This window comes from Schistocerca gregaria, chromosome X (assembly GCF_023897955.1).
Source record: "Schistocerca gregaria isolate iqSchGreg1 chromosome X, iqSchGreg1.2, whole genome shotgun sequence".
NCBI classification, from domain to species: domain Eukaryota; kingdom Metazoa; phylum Arthropoda; class Insecta; order Orthoptera; family Acrididae; genus Schistocerca; species Schistocerca gregaria.
In genome coordinates, this window is record NC_064931.1 from 519,860,358 (window position 1) to 519,881,398 (window position 21,041).

A 21,041-nucleotide genomic window follows, 5' to 3' on the forward strand; every position below is an offset into this window, starting at 1 on the left:
TGACCAGCAACCATCGAACCATCGGTCTAGACAACGCCAGAGCCCTGATACGTGTCCAGGATGCAATAAAAGCGGCGTCGGAAGGCCTCCGGAGGGACTGAGTCCTTCGGGCCCTGTGCCAAGTCGAGCCGAAGGCAAGAGCGAGGCACACACCACGGGGGTGCATGCAGAGCGGCCCGGAAATGAGGTGGTACAGGGAAACACCCAAGCCTGTAGAGAAGCTGTTTGATGGGTACGGCGATCGGACAACCCGACCGGGGCCGACGTTCTGGCAGATGGACGACTGACTGCGGGAACAGGACACAACAATTTGGATGCCCAGGCAAGCTAAAAACATGGGCAGAATAAGCAGCCAGTAATTGTTGGCGTCGTAACCGCAGTGGAGGGACACCTGCATCCACAAGTATGCTGTCCACAGGGCTGGTTCGGAAGGCACCAGTGGCAAGGCGTATCCCACTGCGGAGTATTGGGTCCAGCTCCCGCAACGGAGATGGGGATGCTGAGCCATAATCCAGACTCCCATAGTCCAGACGGGACTGGATTAATGACTGGTAAAGCCATAAGAGAGTAGATCGGTCGGTGCCCCACCTGGTGTGGCTCAGGCATCGCAGAGCATTTAGATGCCGCCAACACGCCTGTTTAAGCTGCCGAATATGAGGCAGCCAAGTCAACCGGGCATCAAAAACCACCCCCAAAAACCTATGTAACTCCACCACTGTAAGAAGCTCGACGTCGAGATAAAGCCGCGGCTCCGGGTGAACAGTGCGTCACCGGCAGAAATCCATAACGCACGTCTTGGCTGCCGAAAACTGAAAACCATGCGCTACAGCCCAAGACTGCGCCTTGCGGATTGTGCCCTGTAGCTGACGTTCAGCAGCTGCAATGCCAATAGAGCTGTAGTAAAGGCAGAAGTCGTCAGCATACAGGGAAGCGGAGACAGAATTTCCCACGGCCACAGCGAGCCCGTTAATGGCTATTAAAAACAGACAGACACTGAGAACAGAACCCTGTGGCACACCGTTCTCCTGGACTTGGGAGGAACTATATGAGGCCGCGACGTGCACCCGGAAGGTACGATACGACAGAAAATTGCGGATATAGATCGGCAGAGGGCCAGGAAGACCCCACCCATGAAGTGTAGAAAGGATGTGATGACGCCACGTCGTATCATACGACCTCCGCATGTCGAAACAGACAGCGACCAGATGCTGACGGCGGGCAAAGGCAGTACGGATGGCCGACTCCAGGCTCACCAGATTGTCAGTGGTGGAGCGGACTTTAAGGAACCCACCCTGAGATGGAGCCAGAAGGCCCCGAGACTCCAGTACCCAATTCAAGCGCTGGCTCACCATCCATTCAAGCAACTTGCAAAGAACGTTGGTGAGGCTAATGGGACGGTAGCTGTCCACCTCCAAAGGGTTCTTCCCCGGTTTCAAAATGGGGACAACACGACATTCCCGCCATTGCGACGGAAACTCACCCTCGACCCAAATGCGGTTGTAAAGGTCGAGGAGGCGTCGCTGGCAGTCCACTGAAAAGTGTTTCAGCATCTGAGAGTGGATGCTATCTGGCCCAGGAGCGGTATCAGGACAAGCGGCGAGGGCACCGAGAAATTCCCATTCACTGAATGGAACATTGTACAATTCAGGATGGTGGGTGCGAAAAGAAAGACTCCGACGTTCAATCCACTCTTTAATGGAGCGGAAGCCCAAGGGGTAGTTGGCAGAAGGGGAATTCAGAGCAAAGTGCTCTGCCAAGTGGTTTGCAATGACATCGGAGTCAGTACAAACTGCTCCATTCAGTGAGAGCGCAGGGACGCTGAAAGGGGTCCGATAGCCATAGAGGCGTCGAATCTTGGCCCAGACCTGCGATGGAGTGACATGGAGGCCAATGGTGGACACATACCTCTCCCAGCACTCCTGCTTGCGTTGGCGGGCTCGTGCACGCAGCCGTTTGAAGGCGATAAGGTGTTTGAGTGAGGGATGTTGCTTGTGACGCTGGAGCACCCGCCGGCGAGCTTTAATCACTTCAGCGATCTCAGGCGAGCACCAAAGCACAGTCCACCCCCGAGGGGACCCAGAAGAACGGGGAATGGCAGATTCTGCGGCAGTAACGTTGCCGGTGGTGACCAATTGAACCACTGCATCAATGTCATTGTTAGAGGGAGGCTCAATAGCAGCAGTGGAGGAGAACAAGTCCCAGTCAGCATTATTCAGAGCCCATCTGCTAGGGCGCCCAGAAGACTGACGCTGTGGCAGTGACAGAAAGATCGGAAAGTGGTCACTACCACACAGGTCGTCATGCAGTCTCCATTGGACAGACGGTAAGAGGCTAGGGCTACAGATGGAGAGGTCAATGGCGGAGTATGTGCCATGCGCCACACTGAAGTGTGTGAAGGCACCATCATTTAATATCGAGAGATCGAACTGCGCCAATAAATGCTCAACGATGGCGCCTCGACCTGTTGCCACTGACCCACCCCACAGATGGTTATGGGCGTTAAAGTTGCCGAGTAACAAGAAAGGTGGCGGCAATTGGGCTATCAGAGCAGCCAGGACATGATGCGCGACATCACCATCCGGTGGAAGGTAAAGACTGCAGACGGTAACAGCCTGTGGCGTCCACACCCGAACAGCGACAGCCTCTAAAGGTGTTTGGAGAGGGACAGACTCGCTGTGAAGAGAGTTCCGGACATATATGCAGACGCCACCAGACATACTTTCATAAGCTGCCCGGTTCTTAAAATAACCCCGATAGCCACGGAGGGTGGCGGTTCGCATTGCTGGAAACCAAGTTTCCTGCAGAGCAATGCAGAGGAAAGGGTGAAGGCTGATAAGTTGGCGGAGCTTAGCTAGATGGTGGAAGAAACCACTGCAGTTCCACTGGAGGAGGGCGTTGTCTATGGCTGAGAAAGGCTTGACGGGACTGGGAAGGGAGATTACGCCGCTGGGTCACCTGCTGCCTCCGATTGAGCACCTGTGATAGTGCTTTCCATGACGTCTGAGGGACTGGCGAGATCGAGGTCATCAGCGGACGCCAGAATCTCCATCTCGTCCTCAGACACAGAGCTGGAAGGTTGCGGTGGGATGGCTGCCACCGCGAGTTCCTTGGGCTGAGAGCTCTTCTTCTTGGGTTTCTCACGCCGTTCCTTGGGTCGCACTGGCTGGGAGGGCTTCACCGATTCAGTCTCCGGGACGGAGGAGGATCGTGAAGCCCTACGACCAGCTGATTGTGGGCACTTACGCCACTGTCGGTTGTCAGCCTTCTCGCTGGGGGAAACCTGGGAAGGGAGGGACCCAAGGGACCCCTTGCGAGCGTGAGAAGCCGAAGAAGTTGGACACTTCTCCAGCTTAGAAGTGGGGACGGACGTCCCCGATGGGTGGGATGTTGTTGCTCCTGAGGTAGGTGGCGCAGGAGCAACCCAGTGGGTAGAGCCCCCCACTGGCGAGGGGGCAGGAGGAGTTGTAATACTCGTTGATCCGGCCACAATTGGAGAAACAGACGGGGATAGCACAGATGTTGTAGCAGCAGCATAGGAAGATGTCATTCTCACAGGATGGAGTCGGTCGTATTTCCTTTTGGCCTCAGTATAGGTCAGTCGGTCCAGGGTCTTGTATTCCATGATTTTACGCTCTTTGTGGTAAATTCGGCAGTCTGGCGAGCAAGGTGAATGGTGCTCCCCGCAGTTGACACAGATGGGAGGCGGGGCACATGGAGCATTGGGATGTGATGGGCGTCCGCAATCTCGACATGTAAGGCTGGAAGTGCAGTGAGAAGACATATGGCCGAACTTCCAGCACTTAAAGCACCGCATCGGGGGAGGGATATAGGGCTTAACGTCACATCGGTAGACCATCACCTTGACCTTTTCCAGTAATGTATCCCCTTCGAAGGCCAAGATGAAGGCACCGGTAGCAATCTGATTTTCCTTCGGACCCCGATGAACGCGCCAGACGAAATGTACACCTCGGCGCTCTAAATTGGCGCGCAGCTCTTCATCAGACTGCAAAAGAAGATCCTTATGGTAAATAACTCCCTGGACCATATTTAAACTCTTATGAGGTGTGATCGTAATGGCAACATCCCCCAACTTGTCACAAGCGAGTAACTGTCGTGACTGGGCAGAGGATGCCGTTTGTATCAGGACCGACCCAGAGCGCATTTTTGACAAGCCCTCCACTTCCCCAAACTTGTCCTCTAAATGCCCGACGAAGAACTGAGGTTTCATGGAGAGAAAAGACTCCCCATCAGCCCTCGTACAAACTAAGAAGCGGGGCAAATAACTGCTACTGCCATCCTGAGATTTACGTTCCTACCACGGTGTGGCCAGGGAGGGGAACGTTTTCGGATCGTACTTCTGAGCGTTTAAACTGAGCCCGAGAACGCTTAGAGACTGCTGGCGGCTGGCCACCAGCGAGAGACGATGTACCACGCTTCATTGCGGGTCATCCACCCTGATGCCACCTATTCCGACCAAGGGTCCTCCCCACGGGCGCCACCCAGCCATGGCAAGAGCCACCTGGCAGGATGGCTGTTGCCGGGAGTCCCGATACCCCTGGTGGATAGGCATCTACTCCTTGGCATACGTGGGGAGTGAACAGCGCAGGCATCAGTAGAGCGATCCCTGTGTTGTCAGGGGGCTACAACCAACAGGGTACATGGCCGCCCCACCACAATGGACTGGCTACCGTGCTGGATGTTAGGTAACATGTGGTCCATGGTCGCCATTGGTGCAGAAAGAGGCACTGCACAGTGCAAGGTGTAATCTGCACTCAGAAACAGTCATGCCGAAGAGATGGAGAGTGGACAGGACTGCAATTCAATGGTGTATAAGCTGGCGTAAGGTCTGATCGCAAGATGGACACAATGCACCAAGTAAGGCGCCCTTCCCCAATCGGCTCGCTCTTCGGAAAATTTTGAGAGATGGAGGTCAAACCCAACAGGGGACCATCACATAAGGCCAAAAAGTTTGAGACTCCTTTTAGTCACCTTTTATGACAGACAGGAATTCCGTGGGCCTATTCTTACCCCCGAACCCGCAGGGGGTGTTGTTTTGCTTGATTGATAGCACACTCAGATTCACATAATATTAGCACACTTCATCTAATGTTGGTGGGGAGCCAATATGTTCTTTCATGAGTGCAATTCCTGAATCGGAAGGTCTTCATTATGTTTCTTCCGCCTACTCCGGATCTTGTTTGATAAAATCAAAGCAGTCTTATATTGTTAATGTTTCATTGCAGGTATCCAGAATAGCGGTCGCCAAGTTGTGTTACATCATGATGGCATTCCAAAAATGGTTCAAATGGCTCTGAGCACTATGGGACTTAACACCTGTGGTCATCAGTCCCCTAGAACTTAGAACTACTTAAACCTAACTAACCTAAGGACATCACAGATATCCATGCCCGCGGCAGGATTCGAACCTGCGACCGTAGCAGTCGTGCGGTGCCGGACTGACCGCCTAGAACCGCGAGACCACTGCGGCCGGCGATGGCATTCCCTAGACAGTATCTGATGAAACTGCTGTTTCCCATATTGTGAGGCATATTGTGACTTGTCAAACTTCTTTTGATCCATAACATTACAGGTATGCAGCTGCATAAATTCAACCTTTTCTTCTAATATTTAGGCTGAATACCGTCCAGCCATCTTCAGAGTGAATTAAATTCATCGCCAACCGAATTTCAATTTTTTCCTTCACTATTGAGTCCCATAAAAATTAAGTCAAGGCTAAAATTTTGATGTTATCGTACACCATAGAGTGCCCAGTGTCTTTACACTGCACTTCCACTGCAGATTTATTAGGTTGTAAGAGATGGGTGTACCTGCGGTGCTCTATGCATCTCTCCTGGACAGTACCTGTCATCTGCCTGATATATCAATGGTTGCATTCACAGATAATCTTGTAAACCCCAGGCTTCTGAAGCACCAAATCATCTTTAGCGGAACCCAGGTGTGCTGTTGTCTTTGGTGGAAGGCAAAAAATCAATTTCACTTCGTGCTTACAGAGGATCCATCCTATTTTTGATGATAGGCTTCCCACATATGGCAGAAAAGCCATGGATTTAAAACTTTCTGTACCTTCTTCTGCTTTCCTTATACCCACAGTCAGTTTCATTTGTAGTGACTTAGAACAAGAAGTCAAATTTATGCAGCTGCACGCCCGAAATTTTATGGATCAGTGTTTGTGCTGCGATAATATGAAGATGCACAAAAAGTCTTCTTTTGTTTCCTCCTCTGGGTGGATATTGAAATATGCATGGCAGATCTAATAAGTCAGCAATCTGTCCAACAGTCACTGGTTCCTGCCATGCTTTAGCGATGAAAATATCGTGCAGATTTTTCTTGCTGACAATTACGCGGTCAATGAGATGCCATTGTTTCGATCTAGGATGCTATTGTGATGTTTTGTAGTGATTATTTCCATGAAAGATGATGATGGTAATCGTTAATCCATGTTCAGCACATTTTGGGAGGAGTCTAATACCACTGCAGTTTTTGCTGCCAACTCCTTCCCAGTGACACAATTCCACAGTTTTTTATCGTTACCCACGCTAGCATTAAAATCACAAAGTAAGATTATTTTGTCTTGGCAGTGGATGTTTGATAGGATGTCATCTAGAATGAATTAGTGTGTTTCTTTGATGGCATACTCAGAATGTAGAGTGGGAGCAATGATCATGGTGGTATGCTGGTTCCCATGCAGTTCAAATTTTAATGCCATGAGACTTTCATTACCCACAGCTAGAAACTCCTACATGTCCCTGAGAAGCTTATTCTTTATACACAAGCCACTCTGTGTATTCGAAGCTCACTAGTAGCTTTCTCCTTCCAGAAGAAAGTGGATCACACACCTAGTTCATGAAACTGACCTTCATCAGTATGAAAAGTTTCCTGGAGTGCTGCTACGTCAGTGTTACGTCTTCATAACTCTCTGCCCACAGTAGCTGTTCTCCTTTTTGGCCTCTCATTTGCAGGGTCATCAGTCAGTGTTATTACATTCCATGTTGCAAAAATGTAATTTTTTATTAGTTTGACTCCATTTGGTGATGCCACTGGATGTGGCTATCCAGCAAGAAGTGGCTGACTACGTTTAGGGTATATTTTATAGCCCCTTCTCCATATGAGGTATGCAGAATGGACCCTAAATAGAACTGCTTAGTTGTAGATGCAACAGTTAAATTCTCTACAGCTACAACCCAAGTAAGATGACTGATCACACACATACTGCCTACATGCCAAGCTAAAACTAGACGTTTCCGGACATCACAATCCTGTCCCTGTCAAACTTCTTGATTGTTGCAGGACTTCTATAAGCAAGTCAGTATATTGTTGGAAGACTGCTATGCCCGAGTTCTTTCAGGGTGAGAACGTTGCAGCACTTCACTTCAATAAATGCGCCTATCTCGATGACCTAGGAACTATGTTCAGTAGCAAGTGTTGTAATATGTTTGAAGGATTCCTGGTCACTGCTGACTTCAACAACATTCCAGTCAACATTGGACTTACTGTCTTAATGCTTGGTCTGCTGTTGGAGGATTGCTATGCCACTGACCATAGGTGGCTCATCAATCTTTAGGAGAAGTTTCCTGCCCTGAGGAGGAGAGTGGGCCATAACCACTACTAGCTCACCCACCTCCCTGCAGAGCCATTGGCATTGTAGTGCTGGACTCTCTATCCTGGAGTCATTCAGTCACCAGACTCTCATCAGTCAAGGGCAGGGTGCACCATGTGCAAGTGAGGTCTGACATTTGGGTACACTAGTTAGCTATGAAACTAAGTGACAATGTGATGATTTTTGAGCTATTTCAGGAACATGTGGTTTCAGCAACATTTGATAAACAGCAACTCGAAGGTGGTCCAACTGCACACACGATCAAATTTAGAAACTGAAAGATATAACAAAATACATTATGATCATTTGGTAGGAGAAAAATCACCTCCATCGAAAAGAACATGGATTCTGAAAGCTGCTACTACATAGAACTCTGCAGGTTTGTCTGTGGGATTCACATGGGACTAAACAGTGATATTCAGCGTAACAACTTCCTTGAACTTCTGAAGTAGTTTCACACATTCATACACTGTTGTCTATACTGAACAGTGAACCAACTTTGTAACTGGACAGAAGATTTCCTAGCAAGTATAACTCAGTACATTATTTTCAAAAGGGAGATGTCAGTTGAAGTAGCTCCTGACACACACAGGGACATGTCGGAGTTAACTTGGTGTTCACAGCCCATTGGATAAGCTTAGAAATTTCATGAGACTACTCCTGGACAATGTTGCTGCATACAGGGATGTTACAATACCACAAAGCTGTAGTGAATGGCAATTCGGTCTGCAGAGAAATGACACTTTGTGAGGGGAACTGCAGTTGGCTCCAACATAAAGAAATGTCACGTATTGCACATAAATAAGTGGACAGACCAATTACTGTTTAATGATATCACTGATCATCAATGAGTGGAAGCAATCCACCCAATAAAACATACAAAGGTATGTGGCTTGGAAGAAACTAGTTGTAGGAAGGACAGATGCAGCACAAGGAATCAAATGGGAGAATTGTAAAGAAACGTATTTCAGCTATGATGACAACGTTTACAATATTCTTGTTTTTTTAAGAAAAGTTTTGTTTAATTAGTGCGAGGTGTCACTCAGACTATCATTTGAATGCAATGGCGAAATTTATGAGACAGTCACTGCGCACAACACAGAGGCACACTATTTTGATTCAGACATTCTACATTTTCGGTCAATGTGGGGATCCTGCCTCTCCAGTGCTCAGTATCACTTACTGAAGCATACAGTGAGTTGATGTAAGATTTTAATATACATATTAGCTCTAAAAATTAATAACTTCCAAACAAATTAACCAGTTTTAAAGAATCAGTTGTTAATAGTGCTTGAAGAGCACTACTGAAATAACATTTAAGAATATTTATTACTGTAACATATATTGAGTTATGAGTTGGACTGTTGAATCCAAGGACAAAAAACCGTATTTCTCTGGTAAATAAATTACAAATTGAGTAAATATAGTGCCAGTATGAGGCAGTACACAACCACAGTTATCTGCAAAATTTAAAGCTTATTTATGTTTGATGACAGATAACAGCAAATAAGGGTAAGTTAACCATCTCACTGATTAAAATGTAAATAATGAGAAAACCAATGACCCCAGTAAACATCTGCCACCATGGGAAAGTAGGCAAACTTCTAGTTTTATTTCATGTCTAACATGTGTAGTAGCAATAATTTCAATGTATATTTGTGATTTTCAGTACAGGTTGTGTCTATTTAAGGGTAGCAACCATACCGACTGAGAACAGTTTGCTTTGAGATCACTGAGGGTGGACAGATGCACTGATAAGCGATGTGTCAGTCACGATTGTGACTGAAATTTTTAAGTGATCAGTGTAGAAACCTAAAAGAGTTCTAGACAGTTATCTTTGTTAACCCTTACTTTGAGTTGCATCATGTTCAGAGTTGTAAGATTTTCTGCAGGAGTTCTGAAACCCAGAAGAGTCCCGACAGCTAGTTTAGTGGATTACGACTTTGAGCAACATCATGTATGGACTATTTGATTCTCCACATAGCTTTGTGAACTTTGCACTTTCACAATCTAGCTAGTGACTCTGCCAGTCATCGTTTCTCTCGCAATATTAAACCAAGGTTTAATAAACATTTTTACATCTGAATGATAACCAGCTGGTGTTGGCAACATTATTTACACCATGAACGTAACCTTGCCTGCAACTGATAATTATTAGGAGTTATGAGAATAATTTACAGGGTAATGCAACAAATGCGTGACCATCCTCTAGACACAAATCAGCTAAAAGACATTAAAATTACAATAACTGTAATTTGTCACACACTTAATAAACCCTTTGACTTGGCAGAACTCTAAGAAGTGATACAGGTAATTATGTCACAGACTTGTTTCTACATCCCCGAGACCGCTTTCTGTGGAATCCATGGAATACAATTAACGTAATGTAATGTGCTTGCTGTGTATAGCCAATGGGGAACGTTGGAGAGATCACATGTTGACTGCTGGGCATTGCCATAATGTGCAGCCCATGCCATAAGTTTTTTCTTGCATCATAAAGCTAGTGTGCATTTCCTTCACAACTACTGTAAAGATTTAGGTTTGAAATGGTAAAGTTACATTTCTAAAGTGATCGTCTCCCTGTCCCATTAACACAGGCTGATAGCCTTGCAAACAACCCTAGTCACCCACATGTAATCTATACACTGAATAAATTCCTTATGGTCCTTGAAAAACACAATCAAATCCTTAAGGATGTCCATATATTGTCAATCCTGACCAGGCATTCACTACATCTTTACAGCAGCCACATAACGAAAGCTGCAGTAAGGAGATAATATTTTCTACAGACAGCTTTTACACAAAATGAGAACAAATTTCAGCATGCCAAAGAGAAATGTAATATTAAATGAAGACCTCAAATTCAAATGTGTGAAGAAATTGATGCAGCTAACAAAGTCAATAATTATGTAGAGAATAGAGTGGTCCTCAATAATACCTGGAGTTGTTGAAGTCGAATCAGTACTTGATGCTAGTGGACTGGGCATGCTACCAGGGGTCACTGGAGTTTGGCTGCTCTGAGCCATCATCTTCTGACGTACTTCTCTGATTTTCAACTGCAAACTTGACTTACTTGGGAATAAATCTGCATGTAATGCCTACAAGGAAAAGAATATAATTTAAATTAGTTAGTGGTAATGCTTTACAAACTCATGATATCATTGCACAATTACTAACGATATTTTAAATGGCTAACCTTTTGTTGTAGTGACAACCAACCAAATAATTGTAATTTCTTACAAAAATCAAGAAGTACCAGTGTTGTTCAGATTACATCTTTAGGACCTGTACCTGTGACCATATCACTCTCTCACCTGCAAAGTCACTGGCCTATTGACACACAACATCAACCTTCTCTTGTAGCTTCACTAAACAAACTGTATATATGTAACTCACAAACTATTAGATCTGCCTACAATGGACATTACTATGACACTTGCATTTGGTGTTCAGCTGTCTAATATTTTATTGAAGAAAGAGCTCTATATGAAAATCATCATTTGTCCAGCTTCAACATTTTCTATTAACAATCATACAAAGACACATGATAAATCTAAGTCACTTTTAGCAGTCACAGACTTTTCTATCCTTTTCTTCTATCTTAATGGCTACCAATTTCTGAGGTAACATTCAAGAATAAAGAAATTATGGCTTTAAATTTGCGAACAAAGTGAACTGCCTTCCTCCCATCCTGAGTTCTATAATTCAAATTTAAATTTATCTTACAAAACTACACTGTATAATAACAGTTAAAATGCACCATAAGAAACAATTTTTTAGAAAAATTCATATATTATGAGCATTATCTTAGGTCTATATAGAAGTATGTGCCTGGCAAAAGATTACTTCTCTGTAACGTATGGAAGTTCCAAAACAGTCTATTTAAAAATAATATCAGAAATTGGAATAGTTCATCTTGATATCGCGGGCATGTGTATACCAAATCAACAGAGCAATAAGGGAATGAAATGGCAGCAGACTCTCGCAAGAAATGAAACAATCAGCTGATTGCTATGATTCTACAGAAATAAAACTTAATTTAGATGGCCATATAAAAAAACTAGAACAAGTCTCTGCAAAATAATTGATGACTGAGTATTTAAATTGACCTTGCAGAGAACCTAATGGGACACTGACCCCTGCTTGTGCCAAATGCGAGCAAACTGTTCTTACATCTGTGGCCCCTTGCTTGGTGCAAAGGCTATGAGGGAAATGATTACTTTCATAACTATTCTGAATATAGAATTCTGTTAAAAACCATACAGAATACTACTACATTTCATATCTTACATGAATGCAACTTTTGTCAGCCATTATTTTGAGATACCTATCTATCAAGGAGGACATTACACAATGGAAAAGTATTGCACTCTGGATAGAGCATTCTTTCTTTCCTAGTGCAAATGGTTTTATCAACTGTCAGCAAGAGTGTAAAGCTGATTCTGTGACCAACTGTCTTTGATTTTATTTACTGGGATGAGCTGTGGCATCAAAAGCTAAATTCATCTGTGATGAAATTAATTATGGGATGGACTTATTCTACTTCTTAGAAATTACTGAGTTCAGGAGATACTGCCGCAAGCTGTGCAGCATGGAGATTGCGACACAGTAGTTAGCATTGCTGACTTATGTTCTGTGGATCGCCAAATCAAATTGACCACTATCAATTATTTGTTAATTAGTATTTATTATTTCTGGAATTTCTCACATTTCTGATGCTTACATATTCTGGAATATTTGATGTTTGTATAAATAGTAGCACTCTCCATCCAAGAGTTGAGGTCAGTTCTGACTGTACATTGGTGTTCATAATAAACACTCTTTCAGTGCTAACTATTGTACTTCAATGACAATCCTGGTTTCAGATTTGGACTTGAGAGTAGTTACAATGTTACAGCATTTGGTGGAGGTGCTGGGTACTTTAAAACATATACCGATATGTCACTGTGGTTCCAATCAGGTAACAGAAATGGACAGGAATCAGAATACAAGCAGTACATCTTTTCCAATGTTTGTATATTCAGAATACCAATGGATTCTAAAAACAGCAACAAGTCAGCTGTACATTGTGCATTCATCAGTGTATTCTGGAGGAGCTAACCAGGACCTGACTAAATGCCTGAAAGGACTCTACAACTTCGCCAAATACAATAGATGGGGTTCCATTATGTGTTTGGCAAACACAGCCCAGCAGTGATTCGAGAACAATGAAGAGAACCTCAATAGTGGGAACAAATTCCATACCAAACTGAGAAAAACATTTGCTGACAATCATCAGCAACTTCTCTTAGTGGAAGAACAGTGTCCACTGTCAATGGAAAATGATGCAGTCTTACATACAGAATGTTTTGACCATATACCACATTATGAATCTGAATATAAAAGAAGCTGACAAAATGTCACACATGATGATAGGGGTCACAGAAGACATGTACCAAGCCCTTCTGATAAAGGATATCACAACATCAGAAGAATTCATCAAATGATGCCAGGGATCAAGGAAAAACAACAGAAAAGGGGTCGGATGAAAGAAGTATGACCGACTCCCAAATGTGGTCCCTATTGCAGTTGTGGAAGACCGCCATGACAATGGCTCTCTTGTACGTCACCTAGCAAAAAAAAGAGAGACCAAATTTTATGGCAACCAGAGCTCTCAGGCTGAGTACACACGAGATAACAGCAATGAATGTTGACCCCATGCATATGGAGGTAATATGAATGTTGATGAAGATGTGTGCCAACCTGTAGCACATATCTTCATCACCAGTTGAATGCGCGGAGAAGAAACTTGGACAGACTTATTCTGCAGTTATCATACAACAACCCTATATCACCTGAACATCACAGGTACAACCAACTTCTCTACCAAGTACACTGTCCCACACAAGAACACACATTTGGAGGAAAGAGAACAGTTCACCAGTGTGTTTCCACTGTAGATGCCCTGGACATGTTGTACATTACTGCAGAGAAATAAGATGAATTTTTGATGACTACTACACCCCAGATATCAACCATCACAATGGTTCTTTTCACAACAGTCAACCTTTGGGACAAAGACCCTCAGAATGCCTTGGAAAGGTTGCTCCTGAACACATTGTAGCCATTCCCTGTCACCGTACAAAGATACCAGCCACTCACCGAGCTGCCACATTCAGAAAAGCTAAGTGAGGTGACCAACTATGGAGGTGAGGCCGCCATAGATGAAAGTCATCACAATATCAGGAAATTTTACTGATGGCCAACTGGTCTGGGCACTAGTTGACTCGGGGGCTTCCTTATCGGCAATGTTGAATGCTTATCGTCATCAGCTAAAGACTATCTTGCGTGATACAAAAGCAATTGTGCTGAAAATCACAAACAGGAAAGACATTTATCTGAAAGGAATGTGAAGAAAGAATAACTACCAATGACAGAATACGGGCCTCCAAATTTGCCATTTTAGCACATTGTTATTCACAGATGGGGCTTCTTGCAAACATCAGACACAGTCATAGACTGTGGAATATCACAGTTCCACATTGGAAAAGCTATTCCAACAAGCACACACAACAAAGATTGCACTGGGTGGTTGTTTACCAATAAAGACATTGTTATCATGCTGCCATCAAGTGAGATGCTGGATTAAACTTTGAAGCTTTTGTCAATTGCAAAACAACGCTCAGGTTCACAAGACAAATCTACATGGCAATGATTATCATAAGCTTTGTAGGTGGTCAAGAACTTTGGATCACTAATTGTCACAAGCAGCCACATCTGCCACGTATGTGCACAGAGGCAGCCGAACCAGTCCAGGAAAAGCAGCTTAGTGCCAATGACAAACAATCGTTCTCTGCCACCACTACAGAAAATCCAGGGGAGTAAGCTACTATTAAACTGCTAATAGCACCTGGCCTGACGGGGGAATGATGCTGGCGAGTCTTAGCCATTCTACGCCAATTTTCAGATGGTTTCAAATCTGAACTGGACAAAATACAGACCAAGTGGCCCATTGTAAAACACCATATCAACACTGTGGATCATTCACCAATTAGCCAGCATTCATACAGGATGTCGCCAACTGAAGGACTGATTATACATGAGAAAGTGAAGAAGAAGATGCAAAATGACATCACTTAATCTGCAGAGTGTCCTTGGTCTTCTCCTGTGGTCCTTGTGCAAGAGGAGGATGCCACATGCTGTTTCTACATCAACTACTGACAAGTAAACAAAATCAGGAAAAAAATGGGCCCACCCCAGACTGCTCAAAAGGAACAACATATTTCTCAACTATGGACATGATACAGGAACCTGGAAAAATCGAGGTTGACAAGGATGAGAGGGAAAAGGCTGCATTCATAACACCTGATGGCCTCTCTGAGTTGAAAGTTTGCCATTTCGACTTTGTAATGCTCCAGCCACCTTCGAATGTCTAATGGACAACCTGATTCGACACCTTAAATGGACAACATATCTTTGCTGTCTGGATGGCATAATGGTTTTTTCAAAGACATTTCAAGAACACTGAAGCCACCTTACAACCATACCGAAATATTGTTCAGACTGCAGGTCTCTGCCTGAATCTGCCAAAGTGCCTCTCCAAAACCCAAGAAATAAAAATCTCAAGGCACCAACTGAATGGCAATGGAGTCCGTCCCGATGCAGAAGAAATAAGAGCAGCTGTAGATTTTTCACTTTCTCAGCACATTTGTGATGTGAGAAGTTTTCTCAGAATGTGCTCACACTGCTGGCGATTCATAAAGGACTTCTGCAACAGGGCATGTCCCTAGCAAGAACTACTGCTGCGAGATGCCAAACTACCTGGGACGAAGCGCAAGAAAGAGCTTGCCTTGTCCTTAAGAAGGTACGAACATCATCTCCAGTTCTAGTATTGTATGATGAGAATGTCTAGATAGAACATCACACTGACACTAGCAGTTATGGTATAGTTGCAGTTCTAGTGCAAATTCAGGAAGGTGCAGAAGAGGTGATAGTTTATATGCTTCCAGAGTATTCTTGAAGTATGAGAAGAACTTCTCTACAACTAAAAACGAGTGCTTTGTAATTGTTTGTGCCATCAACAAGTTCTGGCTGTATTTCTGTGAGGACTGTGGTAGGGAAGGTGAACGGTCAACTTCAGTTTATTGGGAGAATTTTAGAGAAGTGTGGTTCATCTGTAAAGGAGACCGCATGCAGAACACTGGTGCGACCTATTCAGGAATACTGCTCAGGGGTCTCGGATCCGTACCAGGTCAGATTAAAGGAAGACACTGAAACAATTCTGAGGCATGCTGCTAGATTTGCAACCAGTAAGTTCGAACAACATGTAAGTGTTACAGAGAAGCTTTTTAGAATTCAAATGGGAATCCCTGGAGGGAAAGGTATGTCCTTTTTGAGGAACACTATTGAGAAAATTTAGAGAACAGGCATTTGAAGCTGACTGCCAAACAATTCTACTTCTGCCAACATATATTGTGTGTAAGGACCACAAAGCTACAAGAAATTAGGGCTCATACAGAGACACATAGATAGTCATTTTTCCCTCACTCTATTTGTACCCTCCGACACACACCGTACAGTGGCTTGCGAATTATCTTTTTGGATGCAGATGTAGGTTTATTTGGCAAACCATTCACCATTGTAATAGACCACCATTCTCTGCACTGGCTGACTAGTCTGAAGGATCTATCTAGCTGATGGTGAGATGGGCACTGAGACTTCAGGAGAATGACATCACACTTGTATACAAAAGTAGACACAAATATCAGAATGCCAACTGTCTTTCAAGGAATCTTTTGGTGGAACACACCAGTGTAGATGAAATTTTAGTCATTGTTGCACTAAATGATATTGTTATTGAACAGAGAGAAGATCTAGCAGGGCTGAAAACCGTACAAGCCTTGAAGGTGAATTCCAATTAATAAAAATAGCACTGTATAAGAGGAACTATGACCCAAAAGGGCAGAAGTCATTGCTTATCATCTCAGCTCATCTACGGTCAGCTATCCTGAAACATTTCCACAATGTTTCTACACCTGGTTACTCGAATCAGATGAATATGTCACTGGCCAGACCATTACCTATATGTCAGACACTATGTGAGTCAATGCAAGGAAAGCCAACAATGGAGGCATGTGCTTCAATTATCTCCATAGCATCTGGTACCAGTTCCACCTACAGCTGCCTCGGAAGTGGGTGTTTGTGTTGTCCTCATCAGTCCATCATCATTTGTGAAAGTGGCTAGATTGGACTGTGTACAGATTGGGAATTTGTACAGGCACTGATGACTGCGCAGTTGAGTGCCCCACAAACCAATCATCATCATCCACCTGCAGCAGTGCCATTTCACCAAACTGGAATCCATGTCTTGGGGAGGTTCCCAAAGTTAGCAAATGGGAATCGTATAATAGTCTGTGTTGACTACCTGTGATGTTAATCAAAGCTGTGCTGACTTCCATAGCTTTCAGAAATTGCAAACTTCCTTCTAGAAGACATAATTCTGAAGCATAGAGCATCCCATGCGATGATATCTGATTGTAGGAAAGTTTTCCGTCGAGACTAATATCAGAGGTAATTTTACATTGTGACATCACTCACAGGATGACAACTGCCTACCACTCACAGGCAAATGTTCTAACAGAATGCTTTTGTAAGACTCTGACAGATGTGCTCTCAACATATGTTGAAGCTGTGACATTTGCATACAACACAGTGAAGCATGAAACTGTAGGCTTCACACAATTCTTTCTGCTCCACTGTCATGAGGCCAAAACAAAAATGGATACATCATTCCAATTCAAATTGTACAATACTCAGGATGACAACATGAAACACCTCATCACCAAGACTGAATAAGCACGACAACTGGCTCACATATGAACCCTGGGTGCCCAGAAGAAAGACCAAAGCCAAGCACCAACCAGTGAGACACAGCCCGGGACACTTGGTACAGATTTTTATGCCTATGTGGATATGGGGACTATTGGAAAAGTTATTAAAGCACTACTTTGGGGTGTGTCATATCCTTCATCACTTATCGGACATCACATACGAAGTAAACAATTGTAACCCTTCATCGAGAAGAAAAAATGGAAAGACATCCTCCATGTCCTCCCTATGAAGCTCTATTAAAGTCTTGATACACACAATGATGATGAGAACTTCTCATTTATGGACACTGAACGGCTCAACTATTTCGAAGCTTTGATGGGAGGTGCTACCTGACATTAATCATAGTGAAGAGGATGCAACAACACAATCAGAACACAAAGATCCACCAGTGTTGTCATACAGAGGAAAAATGTAGATCCTAGGTGCTGAAGTAGGTCCCAGTGAGAACTCCTGAAACAGTGGGTTGCTGTTTCTCCAGGAGAGGGGGCAATGTCACAAACTGTGATGCATGCAGAGTGCAGTTACACTTAGTACCATTGGCTAACATGCTGCAACTCACCAAATCAAACCAAATATCTAGTAATTATTTTTTCTTTAGTCTTTATGATTTATGGAAGGTTTTTGAAATTTCTTATGTTTGTAATGCTTGTATATTCTGGAATATTCTATGTCTGTGTAAGTAGCAGCACACTCATCCATGAGTTGAGTTCTGATCTGGCTGTACCTTAGTGTTCATAATAAATGTTGTTAACTGATAACTCTGCTTTTGGATTCGGAATTGAGTGTGGCTATGAATGACAATATGGTTTAATACATTGAAGGAATTTTAAATAGTGTAACTGGAAGGAGAGATGGCAGTGGCCTTTCCTATGAAAATCTGTATTTTATCAAAACACTTCAAATTCACCAGACATATCCAATGTCTTAACATAGTGATCTGCAATAATAAAATAAGAGAAATCAGAGTTCGAACGGAAAGATTTAGGTGTTCCTTTTTCCCACATGCCATTCGAGAGTGGAATGGTAGAGTAGTAGTATGAAAATGGTTCGATGAAACCTCTGCCACTCACTTAAGTGTGAATTGCAGAGTAACCATGTAGATTTACATGTACATGTAGATGAATATGTCTTGCTCTTAATCAATAATAACCTATGTTTTGCAATGTGACTTTTCTTAGTGCAACATTAACGTGGATAGTTAATGTATGAATAACATATGATAATTACATCAGTATTTCATTTGCTGGTCAGTCATATGTAAATAAAAATCCTACCCTGAAAAATGTGGGAAATCACTCTGTCTTGAGGAGGAAAAAAAGTCCGAACAGATCTTGAAGGCCCAACACTACCAACCGGCTGTTGTGTCATCCTCAGATCTTAGGCGTCACCAGATGCGGATACAGAGGGGCATGTGGTCAGCACACCGCTATCCCGGCCTTTGTCGGCTTTCGTGATTGGTGCCACTACTTCTCAATCAAGTAGCTCCTCAACAGGCCTCACAAGGGTCGAGTGCACCTCGCTTGCCAACAGGACTCGGCAGATCCGGATGTTGCACATTCAAGTGCTAACCAAGCCTGACTCTGCTTAACTTCGGTAATCTGACGTGAACCAGTGTTACCACTGCGGCAAGGCCATTGGCACTCTGTCTTGAGCACTTGGGTAAAGTTTTATAGAGAATGCCGCTGAACTTTATTAACACTTCGAGAAAAAATTAAGTAGTTCTCTTTGTTAAATGTTGATCATCTTGATCATTGTGTAGTACGGAAACAATTTAAAACTGAAAGTAACAAACATAAAATGGTGCACAAGTATTACATTTGTTTGATACACTAACACTCTTTGAATAGAATCTCATTTTCTTTTCTATGTAGCAGCCAGTGATCATAAGCTGCACAGGTATCTGTATTTTCAATGTTCCAATGTGAGTTGTACTTATGAACAATTTTGTGTTAAAATCTGTCAAGCGTAAGTGAAGGGAATTCACAATGGTGCTTAACACATGATTACATCAGAATGGACATAGATAAACTACAATACGTGGTGACTACCCCTTCCTCTCTCTCTCTTTCTCTCTCTCTCTCTCTCTCTCTCTCAACAATGACAAATAAAAACACGAGACCCTTCCTCAGAGTATTTATCAGGTTTTGAATACCATACATGTATCTAAAGTCAAAGAGCACAAAAATTTAAAAACATGAATAAAGAAATAATATCCTTGCCTATTTCATTATGGACTTCGTTTCAAACACTACATCATAACACAACAATTTGATAATGCCTTTACTGGCGAAATTTTGTGTTGTGCCAATAAAGGTAACCAATTAAAACATCTTGATGATCCATATAAATATGGAAATCAAAGTGAAATTGTAAGGTCTCAATTTTTTAAAATAACAGTCTACATGATCCCATTCTTAGAGGATCTTCAGCTGAATTAATCAAATTGAAATTGACAGCCTCATTATTGCCACTGCTTTAACAAAGAATTTAGTTGGTTATTCATTTCTTCTTATGTTTTACTGTTTGTTAATTAGGAAATTAGCCAAACTGTTTACCCTCTGATCCTATTCATACTGCAAATTATGAATTTCAAGCAGTGGACAAAATTATGCTTATCTGTAACACTGAAAGTAATATTTAGCACTAAGGTCAATACCTCAAATGTGAATTTGATAATAAAAATAAATTTTTATGGCATGATCAGCTGTGAGTCCCTTAAGGAGGATGTTCAACCGCCAGTTTATCTGGCAGTAGACAGAGTGACTTATCACAGCAACAGTTGAATCACAAACACTCCTGTATTCCTTTCTTTAATTTTTTGTATAAATCAATTGCCATTTGTTTTATACTGTATACTGTTTTTTTCATGTTTCAGTTGGGTTTGTGTTCTATCTGAAGAAGGCTGTGCCACATACAATAAACAACTGTGGTGTAAGGAAGCAATGGAAAAAGCTCTGAATCTGCAAAGGGAAACAGGTCTCATCGAGATGAAAAGAGTTAGATTTGACAACTCTCGCAATTGGAAGAGCTCCTCCTATAAATGCAGTAAACCAAGACTTGGTTAAATACAGAAGCATGCTTCACAAGCTCAAAATTTTATAACCATTTACCATGTGCTGGAGAGGATATCAAAAATTTTCTGAGCGAACAATGATGAAAATAACCTACATTTTAAAGAAAGGACAGCATAATAATCTCAACAACTAGAGAGAAATTAAGTTCCAGAATAGTTTGTAAAGTATGTGGTACAATAATAAACACACCACTCAGAATATCTTTCTTCCTATTTGATATGAGCAACAAATGGATGCTCTGCAATTATAATTTTCTCACTACAAAATAGATAATACAAGAATAGAGAGCATATCATCTGTACACTTAGACAGCATTCCTAGATTTCCAAATGGATTTGGCCAGTAGGCAAATATTGTGCGAGAGTTGATGTTGAAAAAAGAGAAGGGTACCCAAACTGTTTAATTAAATTCATTCAAAGTAACCTAAAATAACACAGAACTGTTACAGATATGGAAAGAAACCAGTCAACTGAGATACA

At 42.9% G+C, this 21,041-nt stretch overlaps 1 protein-coding gene across 2 annotated transcripts in view; it reads right to left on the minus strand.

Moving 5' to 3' along the window:
* The window catches only part of LOC126297514 (protein capicua homolog), a 329,900-nt gene that overhangs the window by 8,969 nt on the left and 299,890 nt on the right, over positions 1-21,041 (minus strand). For both annotated transcript variants that reach the window (XM_049988400.1, XM_049988401.1), the window contains one exon: positions 10,557-10,716. In XM_049988400.1, the coding sequence (XP_049844357.1) occupies positions 10,557-10,716 (160 nt within the window). The remainder of the gene's footprint in view (positions 1-10,556; positions 10,717-21,041) is intronic.